This window comes from Amblyraja radiata, chromosome 29 (genome assembly GCF_010909765.2).
Source record: "Amblyraja radiata isolate CabotCenter1 chromosome 29, sAmbRad1.1.pri, whole genome shotgun sequence".
NCBI lineage: Eukaryota > Metazoa > Chordata > Chondrichthyes > Rajiformes > Rajidae > Amblyraja > Amblyraja radiata.
The window spans coordinates 28,962,099-28,977,098 of NC_045984.1; the positions used below are offsets into that span (position 1 = coordinate 28,962,099).

At 50.7% G+C, this 15,000-nt stretch overlaps 1 protein-coding gene across 5 annotated transcripts in view; it reads left to right on the forward strand.

Moving 5' to 3' along the window:
• ssbp4 (single stranded DNA binding protein 4) overlaps positions 1–15,000 on the forward strand; it is a 140,425-nt gene that overhangs the window by 105,306 nt on the left and 20,119 nt on the right. For 3 of the 5 annotated variants that reach the window (XM_033047070.1, XM_033047071.1, XM_033047072.1), the window contains exons 5-7: positions 2,981–3,070; positions 10,518–10,601; positions 14,550–14,609. In XM_033047070.1, the coding sequence (XP_032902961.1) occupies positions 2,981–3,070; positions 10,518–10,601; positions 14,550–14,609 (234 nt within the window). The remainder of the gene's footprint in view (positions 1–2,980; positions 3,071–10,517; positions 10,602–14,549; positions 14,610–15,000) is intronic. The other 2 variants (XM_033047073.1, XM_033047074.1) reach the window with 1 other exon arrangement.

The following is a 15,000-nucleotide window of genomic DNA, read 5'->3' on the forward strand; positions in this document are numbered from 1 at the left end:
AGGGCCTGTCCCACTTAAGTGATTTTTTTAGGCTACTACAGGCGACAGTGGTGACAATTTTTGCTGTCGTAGGTGACGTTCATTAAAACTAGTCCCTGGCAGTTGCCTAAAGAGTCGCCTAAGTGGGACAGGCCCTCAACTCACCATTCCACATATAAATCCCCTCATTAGATCCCAGCCTCTGCCTAACGCCTCAGTGCAGGAAGGAACTGCAGATGTTGGTTTACACCAAAGATTGATGCAGGAACAATGTTCCCCATGTTGGGGGGAAATCCAGAACCAAGGGGTCACAGTTTAAGAATAAGGGCTAGGCCATTTAGGACTGTTACGGAGAAAAAACATTTTTACCCAGAGAGTTGTGAAACTGTGGAACTCTCTGCCGCAGAAGGCAATGGAGGCAAATTCACTGGATGTTTTCAAGAGAGAGTTAGATTTAGCTCTTAGGGCAAGAATCAAGGGATATGGTGAGAAAGCAGGAACGGGGTACCGATTTTGGATGATCAGCCATGATCATATTGAATGGTGGTGCTGGCTCGAAGGGCCGAATGGCCTACTCCTGCACCTATTTTCTATGTTTCTATGATGGACACAAATTGCTGGAGTAACTCAGCAGGACAGGCACCATCACTAGAGAGAAGGAATGGGTGACGTTTCGGGTCGAGACCCTTCTTCAGACTGAGAGTCAGGGGAGAGGAAGTCCAGAGACATGGAAGGGTACGGTGTGAAAACGTCAGATCAAAGCAGACGGTAGACAAAAATGCTGGAGAAACTCAGCAGGTGCAGCAGCATCTATGGAGCGAAGGAAATAGGCAACGTTTCGGCCCTTGTCTTTTTCTTTTTGTTTTCACTTTTAATTGCAGATTTTTGTGTACCCTGTGTGTTGTGACTGTCGGAAGACCAATATTCCTCCGGGGATGAATAAAGTTGTATCGTATCGTATGTGTAGGAATCATGATCATGATTTATTAGCCAAGTATGTTTTGCAACGTACGAGGAATTCGGTTTGCCAGGCAGTCATACCAAAAAAGCAACAAGACACACAACTACATACAAATTTGACATAAACTTCCACCACAGCAGCTCGTCCACATTCCCCACTGCGAAGGAAGGCAGTAAAGTCTTATCTTCTTCTTTCCTCCCGCGGGCGGTCGGGGCAGTCGAACCATTCGCGGTCGGGGCGCTCGAAGCTCCCACGGCTTGGAGCTTCCGAAGCCTGCGAGCTTCACTATGTTAAAGTTGGAGCTCCCGAGGTCCCAGCGAGAGGCCGCCAGCTCCACGATGTTAAGCCGCGGTGCGGACGGAGACACGACACGGGAAAGGTCGCATCTCCGTCGAGGAAAGTTTCCCCCACCACCCCCCCCCCACCCATAACCCAAAACGAAAAAACTAAAATACTAAAAACTAAACCAAAGAGAGACACAAAATACTGGAGTAACTCATCGGGACAGACAGTATCTCTGGATAGAAGGAATGGGTTAGAAACATCAACATTTGGGTCTGAAAAAGGTCTCGGCCCAAAATGTCACCCATTCCTTTTCTCCAGAGACGCTGTCTGTCCCGATGAGTTCCTCCAGCATTTTGTGTCTGCCTTCCGGACTCAGATTCAGATTCAGATTTAATTTTAATTGTCATTGTCAGTGTACAGTACAGAGACAACGAAATGCATTTAGCATCTCCCTGGAAGAGCGACATAGCAAATGATTGAAATAAATAATAATAAGTGATAATAAGTGTCCGGGGGTGGGGGGGTGATTGGCAGTCACCGAGGTACGTTGTTGAGTAGAGTGACAGCCGCCGGGAAGAAGCTGTTCCTGGACCTGCTGGTTCGGCAACGGAGAGACCTGTAGCGCCTCCCGGATGGTAGGAGGGTAAACAGTCCATGGTTGGGGTGAGAGCAGTCCTTGGCGATGCTGAGCGCCCTCCGCAGATAACGCTTGCTTTGGACAGACTCAATGGAGGGGAGCGAGGAACTGGTGATGCGTTGGGCAATTTTCACCACCCTCTGCAATGCGGAGTGACTGTTGTATGTTTTATGTTCTATGTTTTACTCCATATGCAGGCTCCCCTAATCCTCTTGATTAGATCCCAGCCTGTAACACACTTACCCCCTGGGTAGGCGAAATTTACCCCAGGTTGGGAACCCTTGCTCTATATACATCCCCTTGATTAGAGCCCAGCCCAGCCCTGGTAAAGCAGTCTTGCAGTGTGTCACTCCACAGACAATCCAATCTCCCTGGTCTCCGTGTCTGTGTCCCAGCCGATAGCTCACACCTTCAGTGTGTTACTCCACGTACCACCCGACTGATGCCCGTGAATGGATCCCGTGACAACCCACACCACAATCTGCACGCGGGTCACGGGGAGAACGTACAAACTCCCTACAGACAAGCACCCGTGGTCAGGATCGAACCCGGGTCTCTGGCGCTGTGAGGCAGCAACTCTACCGATGGGGGTTGGGTTAGCGTTTACCACTATATCGGGACGACAGATGGCACAATGGGCTAAGTGTTCGGCTGGCAACCGGAAGGTAGCCGGTTCGAATCCCGCTTGGAGTGCATACTGTCGTTGTGTCCTTGGGCAAGACACTTCACCCACCTTTGCCTGTGTGTGAATGTGTGTGAGTGATTGGTGGTGGTCGGAGGGGCCGTAGGCGCAGATTGGCAGCCACGCTTCCGTCAGTCTGCCCCAAGGCAGCTGTGGCTACAGAAGTAGCTTACCACCACCGAGTGTGACTGAGGAGTGAATGAATAATGCGATGTAAAGCGCCTTGAGTATTAGAAAGGCGCTATATAAATCCCATCCATTATTATTATTATTATTATATCACTGTGCCGCACTAAAGTGGATGCATGTCATAGAGCCAGTCATACAGAGTGTGTGTGGGTGAGTGTGTCAGTAGTGTGAGGGTGAGTGTGTTGCTCGTGCACAGTGCCGGCTGGGCGTGCCGTTCTAACCGGTGTTATCTCCCGTTTCTCTGCAGAGTGCCGCGGCAGCACCGAGCCCCGTGCTGGGCAGCATGACTCCCGGTGAGGGGCCACCAGGGGTCCCCCTGCCGCCCGGCTTCTTCCAGGTACGTCAACACCGCGACGCACGCGTGTACACCGCAACACCGAACATGGGGGGGGGGGCTTGGGGGGCCACACGTGTGTACACCACGACACCGAACAGGGGGGGGGGGTTGGGGGGGCCACACGCGTGTACACCGCGACACCGAACATGGGGGGGGGGAGTTTGGGGGGCCACACGCATGTACACCACGACACCGAACATGGGGGGGGTTTGGGGGGCCACACGTGTGTACACCGCGACACCGAACATGGGGGTGGGGGGTTTGGGGGGCCACACGCGTGTACACCGCGACACCGAACATGGGGGGTGTTGGGGGGGGGAACATGGCATGAACACCGCAGGGGGGTGCGGTGGAGGGGAGGGGAGGGGGGGGGCACGAAGTGGGTCGGGGGGGAAATCTCAACGTTTAAGAAACATTTAGACAGGTACATGGATAGGACAGGTACAGAGGGATATGGGCCAAATGCAGGCAAGTGGGACTAGTGTAGATGGGACATATTGGTCAGTATGGGCAAGTTGGGCCGAAGGGCCTGTTTCACACTCTATCACTCTATGACTATTTGGAATCACCAGCCCTTAGACTGGCTTGTCCACTTTGCCATTCACTCTGCACACATTCTCAGCTATTTCTCTGCTGCCTTTAACGTTCACTGACGTGTCCTGGTTTCGGCCTCATGCTCTCTCTCGCTCTCTCTCTCTGATTCGCCCCTTGAGTCTGTTCTAAGCCCGCTCTCTGATATCTCACTCTCCCCTGATTTTCTCTCTAACTCTGAGGCAACTTTGTTTTAAGGGTCCAAAAAAATGCAGTAGACGCTCGAAACCTTGAAATAAATATGGGTGAAGCACGGACACATGGGACTAGCTTTAATGGGCCATTTTTGGTCGGCATGGATGAGTTGGGCCGAAGGGCCTGTTTCTGTTCTGGATGACTACAGAAACGCAACGTGCAGAAAATACTCGGGTGCTCAGGCAGCATCTGCGAAGAAGGAAACACAGTTAACATTTGATGTAAAGGACCTTGAAATGTTATTTATTCCACTCACACTCCACATATGTTACCTGACCTGTGTTATTTTCACCATTTACTGCTTTTATTATTGATTAATTGGCTGCCCTTCCATTCTCTGGGCAGCACTGCCACCTAAGGGCTATACATTGTTCCTGCAATTTATTTGCTGACTGACTCCGAAGCACATCTTCTGAATTTTGTAGTGGGCAGGGCAGTACTCTGCATATCGCCAACTTGTACAATTTAACATTTTACACCAAGCCAATTAACCTACAAACCTGTACGTCTTTGGAGTGTGGGAGGAAACCGAAGATCTCGGAGAAAACCAACGCAAGATCACGGGGAGAACGTACAAACTCCGTACAGACAGCGCCCGTAGTCGGGATCGAACCCGGGTCTCTGGCGCTGCATTTCGCTGTAAGGCAGCAACTCTACCGCTGTGCCACCGTGGCTTGTCTCTGGCACCTTTCCCTGGCAGGCTGCAAAAAGCCAGACAGCCACACAAAGCTGGAGTCACTCAGCGGGACAGGCAGCATCATCTGGAGAGAAGGAATGGGTGACGGTTCAGGTCGAGATCCTTCGCCAGACTCAGGGGAGAGGGAGACATGGAGATATGTGGAAGGGTAAGGTGTGAAAACCACACAGATCAGACCAAAGCAGAAGGCCTCGACCCGAAACGTCATCCATTCCTTCTCTCCAGAGATGCTGCCCGTCCCACTGAGTTACTCCAGTGTCTATATTCGGCGTATTACCAGCATCTGCAGTTCCTTCCTACACAGATGGAAGAAGACGATGGTCAAGGAAATGTAGAATGGATCCGAGCGAGGAAATGGTTCTCCTGTTCCCCCATTGTTAGTCCAGCACGAATTGAAGGTTAAACTCCCAGCAGTAATGTCACATCAGCAGATTGATTTTAAAATGCCGCTGTCCACAACACAAAGTGGAATATAGAACAGTACAGCTCAGGGAACAGGCCATTCGGCCCACAATGTCCATGCCAAACATGACGCCAAGTTAAACTAATCTCCTGAATTAATGAATGGATGAATAAGTTTATTGGCCAACTATGTACACATACAAGGATTTTGCCTTGATGCTCCGCTCCCCTGTAACAACACGACATACAGTAAACCATCAGGAATAATACATAAATCATTAAAAAAATTATAATTTATATTATAGTTTAAACATGTGAATGAAATAAAATGCCAGAGCTAAAGGAGGCTACAGACTTTGGTTGTTGAGTAGAGCAACTACTCGGGGACAAAAACTGTTTTTTATGTCTGGCTGTGGCAGCTTTGACAGTCCGGAGTCGCCTTCCAGAGGGAAGTGCTTCAAAGAGTTTGTGGCCAGGGTGAGAGGGGTCAGAGATGATCTTGCCCGCTCGCTTCCTTCCCATTGCAGTGTACAGTTCATCAATGGGGGGATGGTTGCAGCCAACAACCTTCTCAGCTGATCGAACAAATCTACATGTGATCCACATCCCTGCATGTCCATATGACTAGCTAAAAGCCCCTTGAATGCCACTATCGTATCTGCCTCCACCACCACCCCTGGCAGCGCGTTCCAGGCACCCACCATCTTCTATGCAAAGAAACACTTTCTCCGCACTTGTCCTTTTAACTTTACCCCTTTCACCTTCAGGCTAGGCCCTCCTGCCTTTGACATTTCCACCCTGGGGAAAAATGTTCTGTCCGTCTACCCTATCTGTGTCTCTCAGAATTTTATAGACTTCTGTCAGGTCTCCATCCATCCATCCTTCGATGCTCCAGAGAACACAGTCCAAGTTTGTCCAGTCTCTCCTTAGTCTGAAGAAAGGGTCCCGACCAGAACCGTGGTCTCCAGAGACACTGCCCGACCCGCTGCGTTACTCCAGCACTTTGTGTTGTTATGTGTAAACCAGCTTCTGCAGTTCATTGTTTCGACATTCTTCTCGTAGCGAACACCCCCCAATCCTGGTAACATTCTAATAAACCTCTTCTCCGCCCTTTCGAAATCCCCCACACATCCTTCCTGTAATGGGGCGACCAGAACTGTACGCAATACTCCAAATGCGGCCTAACCAAAGTTGCAACACGACGTCCTGACTCTAGTACTCAGTGCCCTGACCAGTGGAGGCAGGCATACCAGAAACCTTCTTCACCCCACTATCTACTTGTGTTGCCCCTTTTAGGGGACAAAGGATTTCTTCCATCGAACGTGTCCAAAGACAGGCAGCTCGATTTGTTACTAACACCTATGAGAGAGAAGCGAGTGTCACCAAACTTCCGAATTCTCTGGGGTGGAACCCTCTCCAAGACAGACGTGAAGCTCACTGTTTGACCTGTTTTTACAATATGTTAAATGGTCAGCTCGACATAGACTACAAAACCTACACCAAACCCAAACCAATTAGGAGCAGACGAGGGCATTCGAGCCAATTTGTGATCCCAGCTTCAAGACAGATGTATACAGCAATTCGTTCTTCCCCCGCACAATTAAAGCATGGAATAATCTCCACCCAACTATAGTTACCCAACCAGATGCAACTAAATTTAAAGTAGCTCTTTCTTCCCAATAACCCTTTCTGGCTTAAGCCCTCCCTTCACCACCTCCAGTTTAAATTCCATTTGGAATATTTTGGAGGACCAAGAAACCAAGAACCAAGAAACCAAAATCCCTCTGTACATCACTGCTCTTAAAGGTCTTGCCACGAACTGTTTACCTGCCTTCCCCATTGCATTTGACCTCCCCGCATGCTGCAGCACCTCACACTGGCTCGGATTAAACTCCATCCGCCATTTCTCTGCCCATTTCTGCAGCTGATCTATATCCCACCAGATACTTTGACAGCCTTCCTCACAGTCCGCAACTCCGCCAATTTTGGTGCCATTACCAAAAGCGCTAACTAACTCTGAGACAGACACAAAGAAGCTGGAGTAACTCAGTGGGCCAGGCAGCATCTCCTGAGAAAAGGAATAGGTGACATAGAGACATAGAAAATAGGTGCAGGAGGAGGCCTTTCAGCCCTTTGAGCCAGCACAGTGACGTTTCAGGTCGACACCCTTCTTCAGTCCGACCCTTCTCGACCCGAAACGTCAACTATTCCTTCTCTCCAGAGATGCTGCCGGCCCCGCTGAGTTACTCCAGCATTTTGTGTCTACCTTTAATTATTTTGCAAAGTTACATTGTATAAAGGTAAGGATCAAACTTATATTTGGATCAAAACTTCAATTCGATTTATGTTCCATTTACGGAATTCAAAAAGGCCATTCTGCCCTGCTGGTTTCATAAGTTCCAGGTCAGAATTAGGCCATTCGGCCCATCGAGTCTACTCCGCCATCCAAGCATGGCTGATCTATCCTTCCCTCTCAACCCCATTCTCCTGCCTTCTCCCCATGACCCCTGACACCCGCACTACTCAAGAATCTCTCAGTCCCCACCATAACAATATCCATGGACTTGGCCTCCACAGCCATATGTGGCGTAGAATTTCACAGATTCACCACCCTCTCTCTACAGAAATTCCTCCTCATCTCCTTTCTAAACGTACGTACTTTTATTCTGAGGCTGCGCCCTCTGGTTATAGACCCTCCCACTAGTGGAAACATACCTCCTGCATTCTACTAACTGCAAACACCTCAGGCTCAGCTGCACACGCAGACTTCCTCCAGCAGATGTCAGTGCATGGCAAATATCAATCATCGCAGCAGCAATGGGGAGTTTAAAAGGCCACACAGTGCTGGAGTAACTTTACCAGTGATGAAGGGGCGGCACAAGGGTCTCACTGCCTCACAGCGCCAGAGACCCGGGTTCCATCCTGACTACGGGTGCTTGTCTACGGAGTTTGTACGTTCTCCCTGTGACCGCGTGGGTTTTCTCCGGGTGCTCCGGTTTCCTCCCACACTCCAGAGACGTGCAGGTTTGTAGGACACAAGAATTTGTAAATTGTCCCAGGTGAGTGTAGGACAGTGCTAGTGTACGGGGTAATCGATGGTCCTCGCAAAGGGACCGCTTTCAGGCTGTATGTCTAAACTAAACTAAACTCAGAGGGATCAAGCAACATCTCTGGAGAACATGGACAGATTGTTTGCTGGGAACGGAAGGAGAACAGTTGCGAGAAGGTTGAGCGTAGACAATAGACAATAGGTGCAGGAGTAGGCCATTCGGCCCTTCGAGCCAGCACCGCCATTCACTGTGATCATAGCTGATCATCCACAATGACCCAATGGACATCCCAATTACATCATTGACCCCATGGACATCCCTGGCCAGGACCTGCCCCGAAAGCAGTGGACAACCCTCACCGCTTGAGGACAGGCATCGGACGCTATGGAGTAGCGATGAAGAGGTGGGGCCTCGTGGACCAGCGAGCGCCTCCTGTGAGTGTGGGGACCCAACACAGACAGTGGGGCACATCGTCACCAGTTGCCCCAAACACCGGCCACCGAATGGTGAACGAGGTCTGATTGACCTGGTCGATGACACGCTGGCTTGGCTCGCCTCAACGGAGCTGCAGGTCTAAAAGACACACGGCAGAAGAAGAATCCACAATCAGTACCCCGTTCCTGCCTTCTCCCCATATCCCCTGACTCCGCTATCTTTAAGAGCTCTATCTAACTCTCTCTTGAAAGCATCTGGAGAATTGGCCTCCACCGCCCTCTGAGGCGGAGAATTCCACAGATTCACCACTCTCTGTGTGAAAATGTTTTTCCTCGCCTCCGTTCTAAATGGCTTACTCCTTATTCTTAAACTGTGGCCCCTGGTTCTGGACTCCCCCAACAAGTTTCCTGCCTCTAGCGTGTCCAAACCCAGCCTCTGCAGTAGCTTGTTTCTGCAACAGCAGTGGGAAATATTGTCGCTGTGTACAGTTGCTTCTCTCAGGCTTGTCGGTAAATGAGTTAAGCAACTGGGAACAAGTTACACAAATGGAAATATTAATCATACAAGCAAATTACCTGGCACCTCACCCCTGACTATACAAGGGATAGATAGATAGCGCAGTGGTGGAGTTGCTGCCTCACAGCGCCGAAGACCCATGTTCGATCCTGACCACGGGTGCTGTCTGCGCGGAGTTTGCACGTTCTCCCCGAGCCGCGTGAGATTTCGTCCGGGTGCTCGGTTTCCTCCCGCACTCCAAAGACATGCGGGTTTGTAGGTTAATTGGCTTTGGTAAACAGAGGGTGGTGAGTCTGTGGAATTCTCTGCCTCAGAGGGCGGTGGAGGCAGGTTCTCTGGATGCTTTCAAGAGAGAGCTAGATAGGGCTCTTATGGATAGCGGAGTCAGGGGATATTGAGAGAAGGCAGGAACGGGGTACTAATAATAATAATAATAAATTTTATTTAATGGGCGCCTTTCAGACATCTCAAGGACACCTTACATAGTAATCGGAATAACATATAATCGGAATATAACAAGTAATAAAGACATCACAGAGACACAAATTAAAAACAGAATTCAATCCAAAAACAGAAAATCAAAAACACAGTGTGAAGAGAGAGCAGCGGCAGCCAAAGCGTGCCAGCGTCCACTCTCTCTTCACGGCAGCCATCTTGGACACAGACCTACAGGACTACAATTAGACAAAAAAAAAAAAAACTGATTGAGGATGATCAGCCATGATCACATTGAATGGCGGTGCTGGCTCGAAGGGCCGAATGGCCTACTCCTGCACCTATTGTCTATTATCTATTGGAACCCTTCTTCATCCCAGTACATCTCTGCCTCACTCACAGCTAACCTCAGGCACACAAGAAACTACAGATACTAGTTTACAAAACAAGATACAGTTTCAGTTTAGTCTATCGTTACGTGTACGGAGGTACAGTGAAAAGCTTTTTGTTGCGTGCCAACCAGTCAGCAGAAAGACAATACATGATTACAATCAATGCATATGCAGTGCATTGATACATGAAAATGGAGTAATGGCCCTGTCCCACGGTGCGAGTTCATTCAAGTGCTCTCTCGAGTTTAAACTCGTGGTAAGCACGTAGAATGAACGTAGCGGGTACGTCGGAGCTCGTGAAGATTTTTCAACATGTTTTCCAAAAGATAGGTGTATCGAGTTAGATAGAGCTCTAGGGGCCAGTGGAATCAAGGGATATGGGGAGAAGGCTGGCACGGGTTATTGATTGGGGACGATCAGCCATGAGCACAATGAATGGCAGTGCTGGCTCGAAGGGCCAAATGGCCCCCTCCTGCACCTATTGTCTATGTTTCTATGTAAGAAAGAACTGCAGATGCTGGTAAAATCCGAAGGGTCTCGACCCGAAACATCACCCATTCCTTCTCTCCAGAGATGCTGCCTGTCCCGCTGAGTTACTCCAGCATTTTGTGTCTATCTCCAGCTAACTGCAGTCAGACTGGATAGTCTCCCTCACCTGGATAGGGTGTCTAGCGGGTAACGTGGGTCTGTCCCAGCTTTCACTGTTTTAATTTTCGACCTTGTTCCTGTTCAAGGGCCCTCCGGGATCACAGCCAACGCAACACAGCCAGACTCCTCGACACAACCCCAACAACCCCATCATGGGACCCCACGGTCAGGTGAGTGCGAGTCCGATATACGGTGGGGGGGGGGGGGGGAGGGGGAGCTTCAATATGGAGACGTGGGGCACGGTGGCGCAGCGGTAGAGTTGCTGCCCCACTGCCCCAGGAGACCCGGGTTCGATCCTGACTACGGGCGCTGTCCGTACGTACGTACGAAGTTTGTACGTCCTCCCCGTGACCTGCGCGGGTTTTCACCGGGTGCTCCGGTTTCCTCCCGCACTCCAAAGACGTGCAGGTTTGCAGATTTTTAAGAAAGAACTGCGGATGCTGGTAAAATCGAAGGTAGACACAAAATGGCGGAGAAACTCAGCGGGTGAGGCAGCGTCTATGGAGAGTAGGAATTGGCGACGTTTCGGGAACCGAAACGTCGCCAATTCCTACTCTCCATAGACGCTGCCTCACCCGCTGAGTTTCTCCGCCATTTTGTGTCTACCTCAAGTCAAGCAATGTCACATTTATTTATATAGCACATTTAAAAAACAACTCACGTTGGCCAAACATTTGTTATAAGAATAGTATAAACAAACAAAACTACATACATATATACATATAGCCCTCGCTCAGTGGACGTCAGGAAAGGCTTGGGAGTATAGATAAGATTTTAGTCTTGGCTTAAGGGAGTCGATGGAGGGGGCAGTTCTGATGGGAAGGGGGGGATGCTGTTCCACAGTCTAGGGGCTGCAACCGCAAAGACGCGGGCGGTCGACCCTGAGCTCATGCCTAGACCGCGGGATATTCAGCAGCCCCAAGTCGGCCGATCTGAGGGACCTGGAGGCGGAGTGGTGGGTGAGAAGACTTTTAATGTAGGATGGGGGCAAGCCCATTGAGGGCTTCGTAGACACAGAGGGGGGTCTTGAAATGTATGCGGAACCGCACCTCAGGTTTGTGGATTAAGTAGCTCCGGTAAAAATTGCAAACTCAACGATTCAATGGCACTTCATTGTCTCACGAACCTAGGGTAGGTACAATGAGACTCTTTGTTCTTGCGTACGAGACACAGAGTACCCAAAGAGCCGCCACATATATCTGCTGCCGACAAAGTTTCATTTACAAGTTACAAAAGTTACAACTTACCAAAGTTACAACTTACAAAAGTAATTGTTCCAAGTGTGCAGGATAGTGTACGGGGGTGATCGCTGGTCGGCATGGACTCGGTGGGCCCAAAGAGTCTGTTTCTGTGCCGTATCTCTAAAGTCTAAAGTTTAAAGCTATGTAATGCATGGGCTTCTTGCTCTGAGGCCGTTTGATAGACACAAGACAATAGGTTCAGGAGGAGGCCATTCGGCCCTTAGAGCCAGCACCGCCATTGTATAATAATAATAATAATGGATGGGATTTATATAGCGCCTTTCTAATACTCAAGGCGCTTTACATCGCATTATTCATTCACTCCTCAGTCACACTCGGTGGTGGTAAGCTACTTATGTAGCCACAGCTGCCCTGGGGCAGACTGACGGAAGCGTGGCTGCCATTCTGCGCCTACGGCCCCTCCGACCACCACCAATCACTCACACACATTCACACACAGGCAAAGGTGGGTGAAGTGCCTTGCCCAAGGACACAACGACAGTATGCACTCCAAGCGGGATTCGAACTGGCTACCTTCCGGTTGCCAGCCGAACACTTAGCCCATTGTGCCATCTGTCGTCCCAATGGCGTATGTGTGTATGTGTGTGTGTGGCCTGTTCCTGCCTTCCCCCCATATGCCCTGGCTCCGCTATCTTTAAGAGCCCTATCTAGCTCTCTCTTGATGGGATGATGTAGTACAGGGGTGGGCAACCTTGTTCTGCATAGGGGGCCGGGACGCGTGTCTGCGAGCGAATGGCGGGCCACATCTATCACGTGTACACATGGATTCCGTCCCCCAACCCGTCCCGGATGGCAGGCATCAAATCACGTGTTCACAGAAGGTGGACAAAAATGCTGGAGGAACTCAGCGGGTGAGGCAGCCTCGTGCGATCCTTGCATGTCTCCACCCGCTGAGTTTCTCCAGCGTTTTTGTCTACCTTCGCTTTTTCCAGCATCTGCAGTTCTTTCTTAAACATGTTCGCAGAAGGTCCCGCGGCCGTGCAGGCGGCTTTGCGCAGGATGCCTAACGGCCAGAAATCGGCCGTGCTCGGCGGTCGGCGGTCGGCGGACCGGATGCTTTCGGGTTATGGGCCGCATTCGGCCCGGGGGCTGACCCCTGGTGTAGTGGGAGCTTTACTCTGTGTTGACCCACGCTGTTCCCTGTCCCGGGAATGTTCCACGGGACAGTGTGGAGCGAATCTTTCTCTCGACTGGGCGGCACGGTGGCGCAGCAGCCTCACAGCGCCGGAGACCCAGGTTCGATCCTGACCTCGGGTGCTGTCTGTGTGGAGTTTGCACGTTCTCCCTGTGACGGCGTGGGATTTCTCCCGCATCCCAAAGACGCGCGGGTTTGTAGGTTAATTGGCCTCTGTAAATTGCCCCTTGTGTGCAGGGAGTGGATGTGAAAGCGGTATAACATAGAACTAGCATGGAGCAGTGATCGCTGGTCGGCATGAACTCGATGGGCCGAAGGGCCAGTTTCCATGCTGTACCTCTAAACTAAACGGAATCCCTACGGCCCCTGCCCTGGGAATGTCTGATGGGACAGTGTGGAGGGATTTTTCATCTGGATTTGATCCATTTTATAGTCGGAGGGATGCTCGGGGAATACAACGAGTTCTCTGCAGGTTTAATCTGCCTTTGGTTTAAAGATACAACATGGGAACAGGCCCTTCAGCCCACCCAGTCCATGCCGACCATCAAATCACCCGTTCACGCCAGTTCTATGTTGTCCTGCTTTCTCATCGACTCCTCACCCATCAGGGGGCAATTAATCTCCAAACCCGCGTGTATTTGAGGCGTGGGAGGAAAGCGGAGCACCCGGATGAAACTCACGTGGCCGCAGGGAGAACGTGCAAACTCCACACGGACAGCAGCTGGGGTCATGATTGAACTGGGGTTTAGTTTAGTTTCGAGACACAACATGGAAACAGGCCCATTTGGCCCACCGAGTCCGCGCCGACCAGCGATTCCCGCACACTATTACTATCATTCACACACTAGCGACTACTTACAATTGTCCCACGCCAATTAACCTACAAACCCGCACGTCTTTGGAGTGTGGGAGGAAACTGGAGCACCCGGAGAAAACCCACGCAGGTCACAGGGAGAACGTGCAAACTCCGTGCAGACAGCACCCGTAGTTGGGATCGAAGCCGGGTTTCTGGCGCTGTGAGGCAGCAGTTCTACCCGCTGCACTGTATCGCCACCTTCCCGCCCACGCGGCTGTTGCTGGCGATTTGGAAGTAAGGCTTTGGAGCAGTTACACCTGGAGTATTGTGTGCAGTTTTGGTCCCCTAATTTGAGGAAGGACATTGAGGGAGTGCAGCGTAGGTTTACAAGGTTAATTCCCGGGATGGCGGGACTGTCATATGCTGAGAGAATGGAGCGGCTGGGCTTGTACACTCCACACAGAGTTTAGAAGGATGAAAGGGTATCTCATTGAAACATATAAGATTGTTAAGGGCCTGGACTCGCTAGAGGCAGGAAACATGTTCCCAGAGTCCAGAACCAGGGGCCACAGTTTAAGAATAAGGAGTAAGCCATTTAGAACGGAGACGAGGAAACACTTTTTCTCACAAAGAGTGGTGAGTCTGTGGAATTCTCTGCCTCAGAGGGCGGTGGAGGCAGGTTCTCTGGATGCTTTCAAGAGAGAGCTAGATAGGGCTCTTAAAAATAGCGGAGTCAGGGGATATGGGGAGAAGGCAGGAATGGGGTGCTGATTGTGGATGATCAGCCATGATCACATTGAATGGCGGTGCTGGCTCGAAGGGCCGAATGGCCTACTCCTATTGTCTATTGAATTCCCGGGATGTTTGGAGCAGCTGGCGATCTGTCCCGCAGTCCGTGACAGGCTTTGTCTTTCTCCCCCGACAGTCCTTCATGTCTCCGCGCTACCCCGGAGGACCACGGAACTCCATCCGAATAACAGCGCAGGTGAGTGTCACTGGAACTAAGGCCCGACCGGTGGAACGTCCGGAAGCTGGGACCTCCCCGTGCGAGGAGATGCCCGTCCAGATCGATAGCTCGATGTTGGATTCATGAGGTCATAGGTTCTAGGAGCAGAATTAGGCCATTCGGCCCATCGAGTCTACTCCGCCATTCAATCATGGCTGACCCATCTCTCCCTCTCAAACCCCATTCTCCTGCCTTCTCCCCATAACCCCAGGCACCCGTACTAATCAAGAATCAAGAATCTGCCGCTGCCTTAAAATGTATCTATTGACTTGGCCTCCACAGCCTTCTGTGGCAATGAATTCCACAGATTCACCACCCTCTAAAGAAATTCCTCCTCATCTCCTTGCTATATGTACGTCCTTTTATTCTG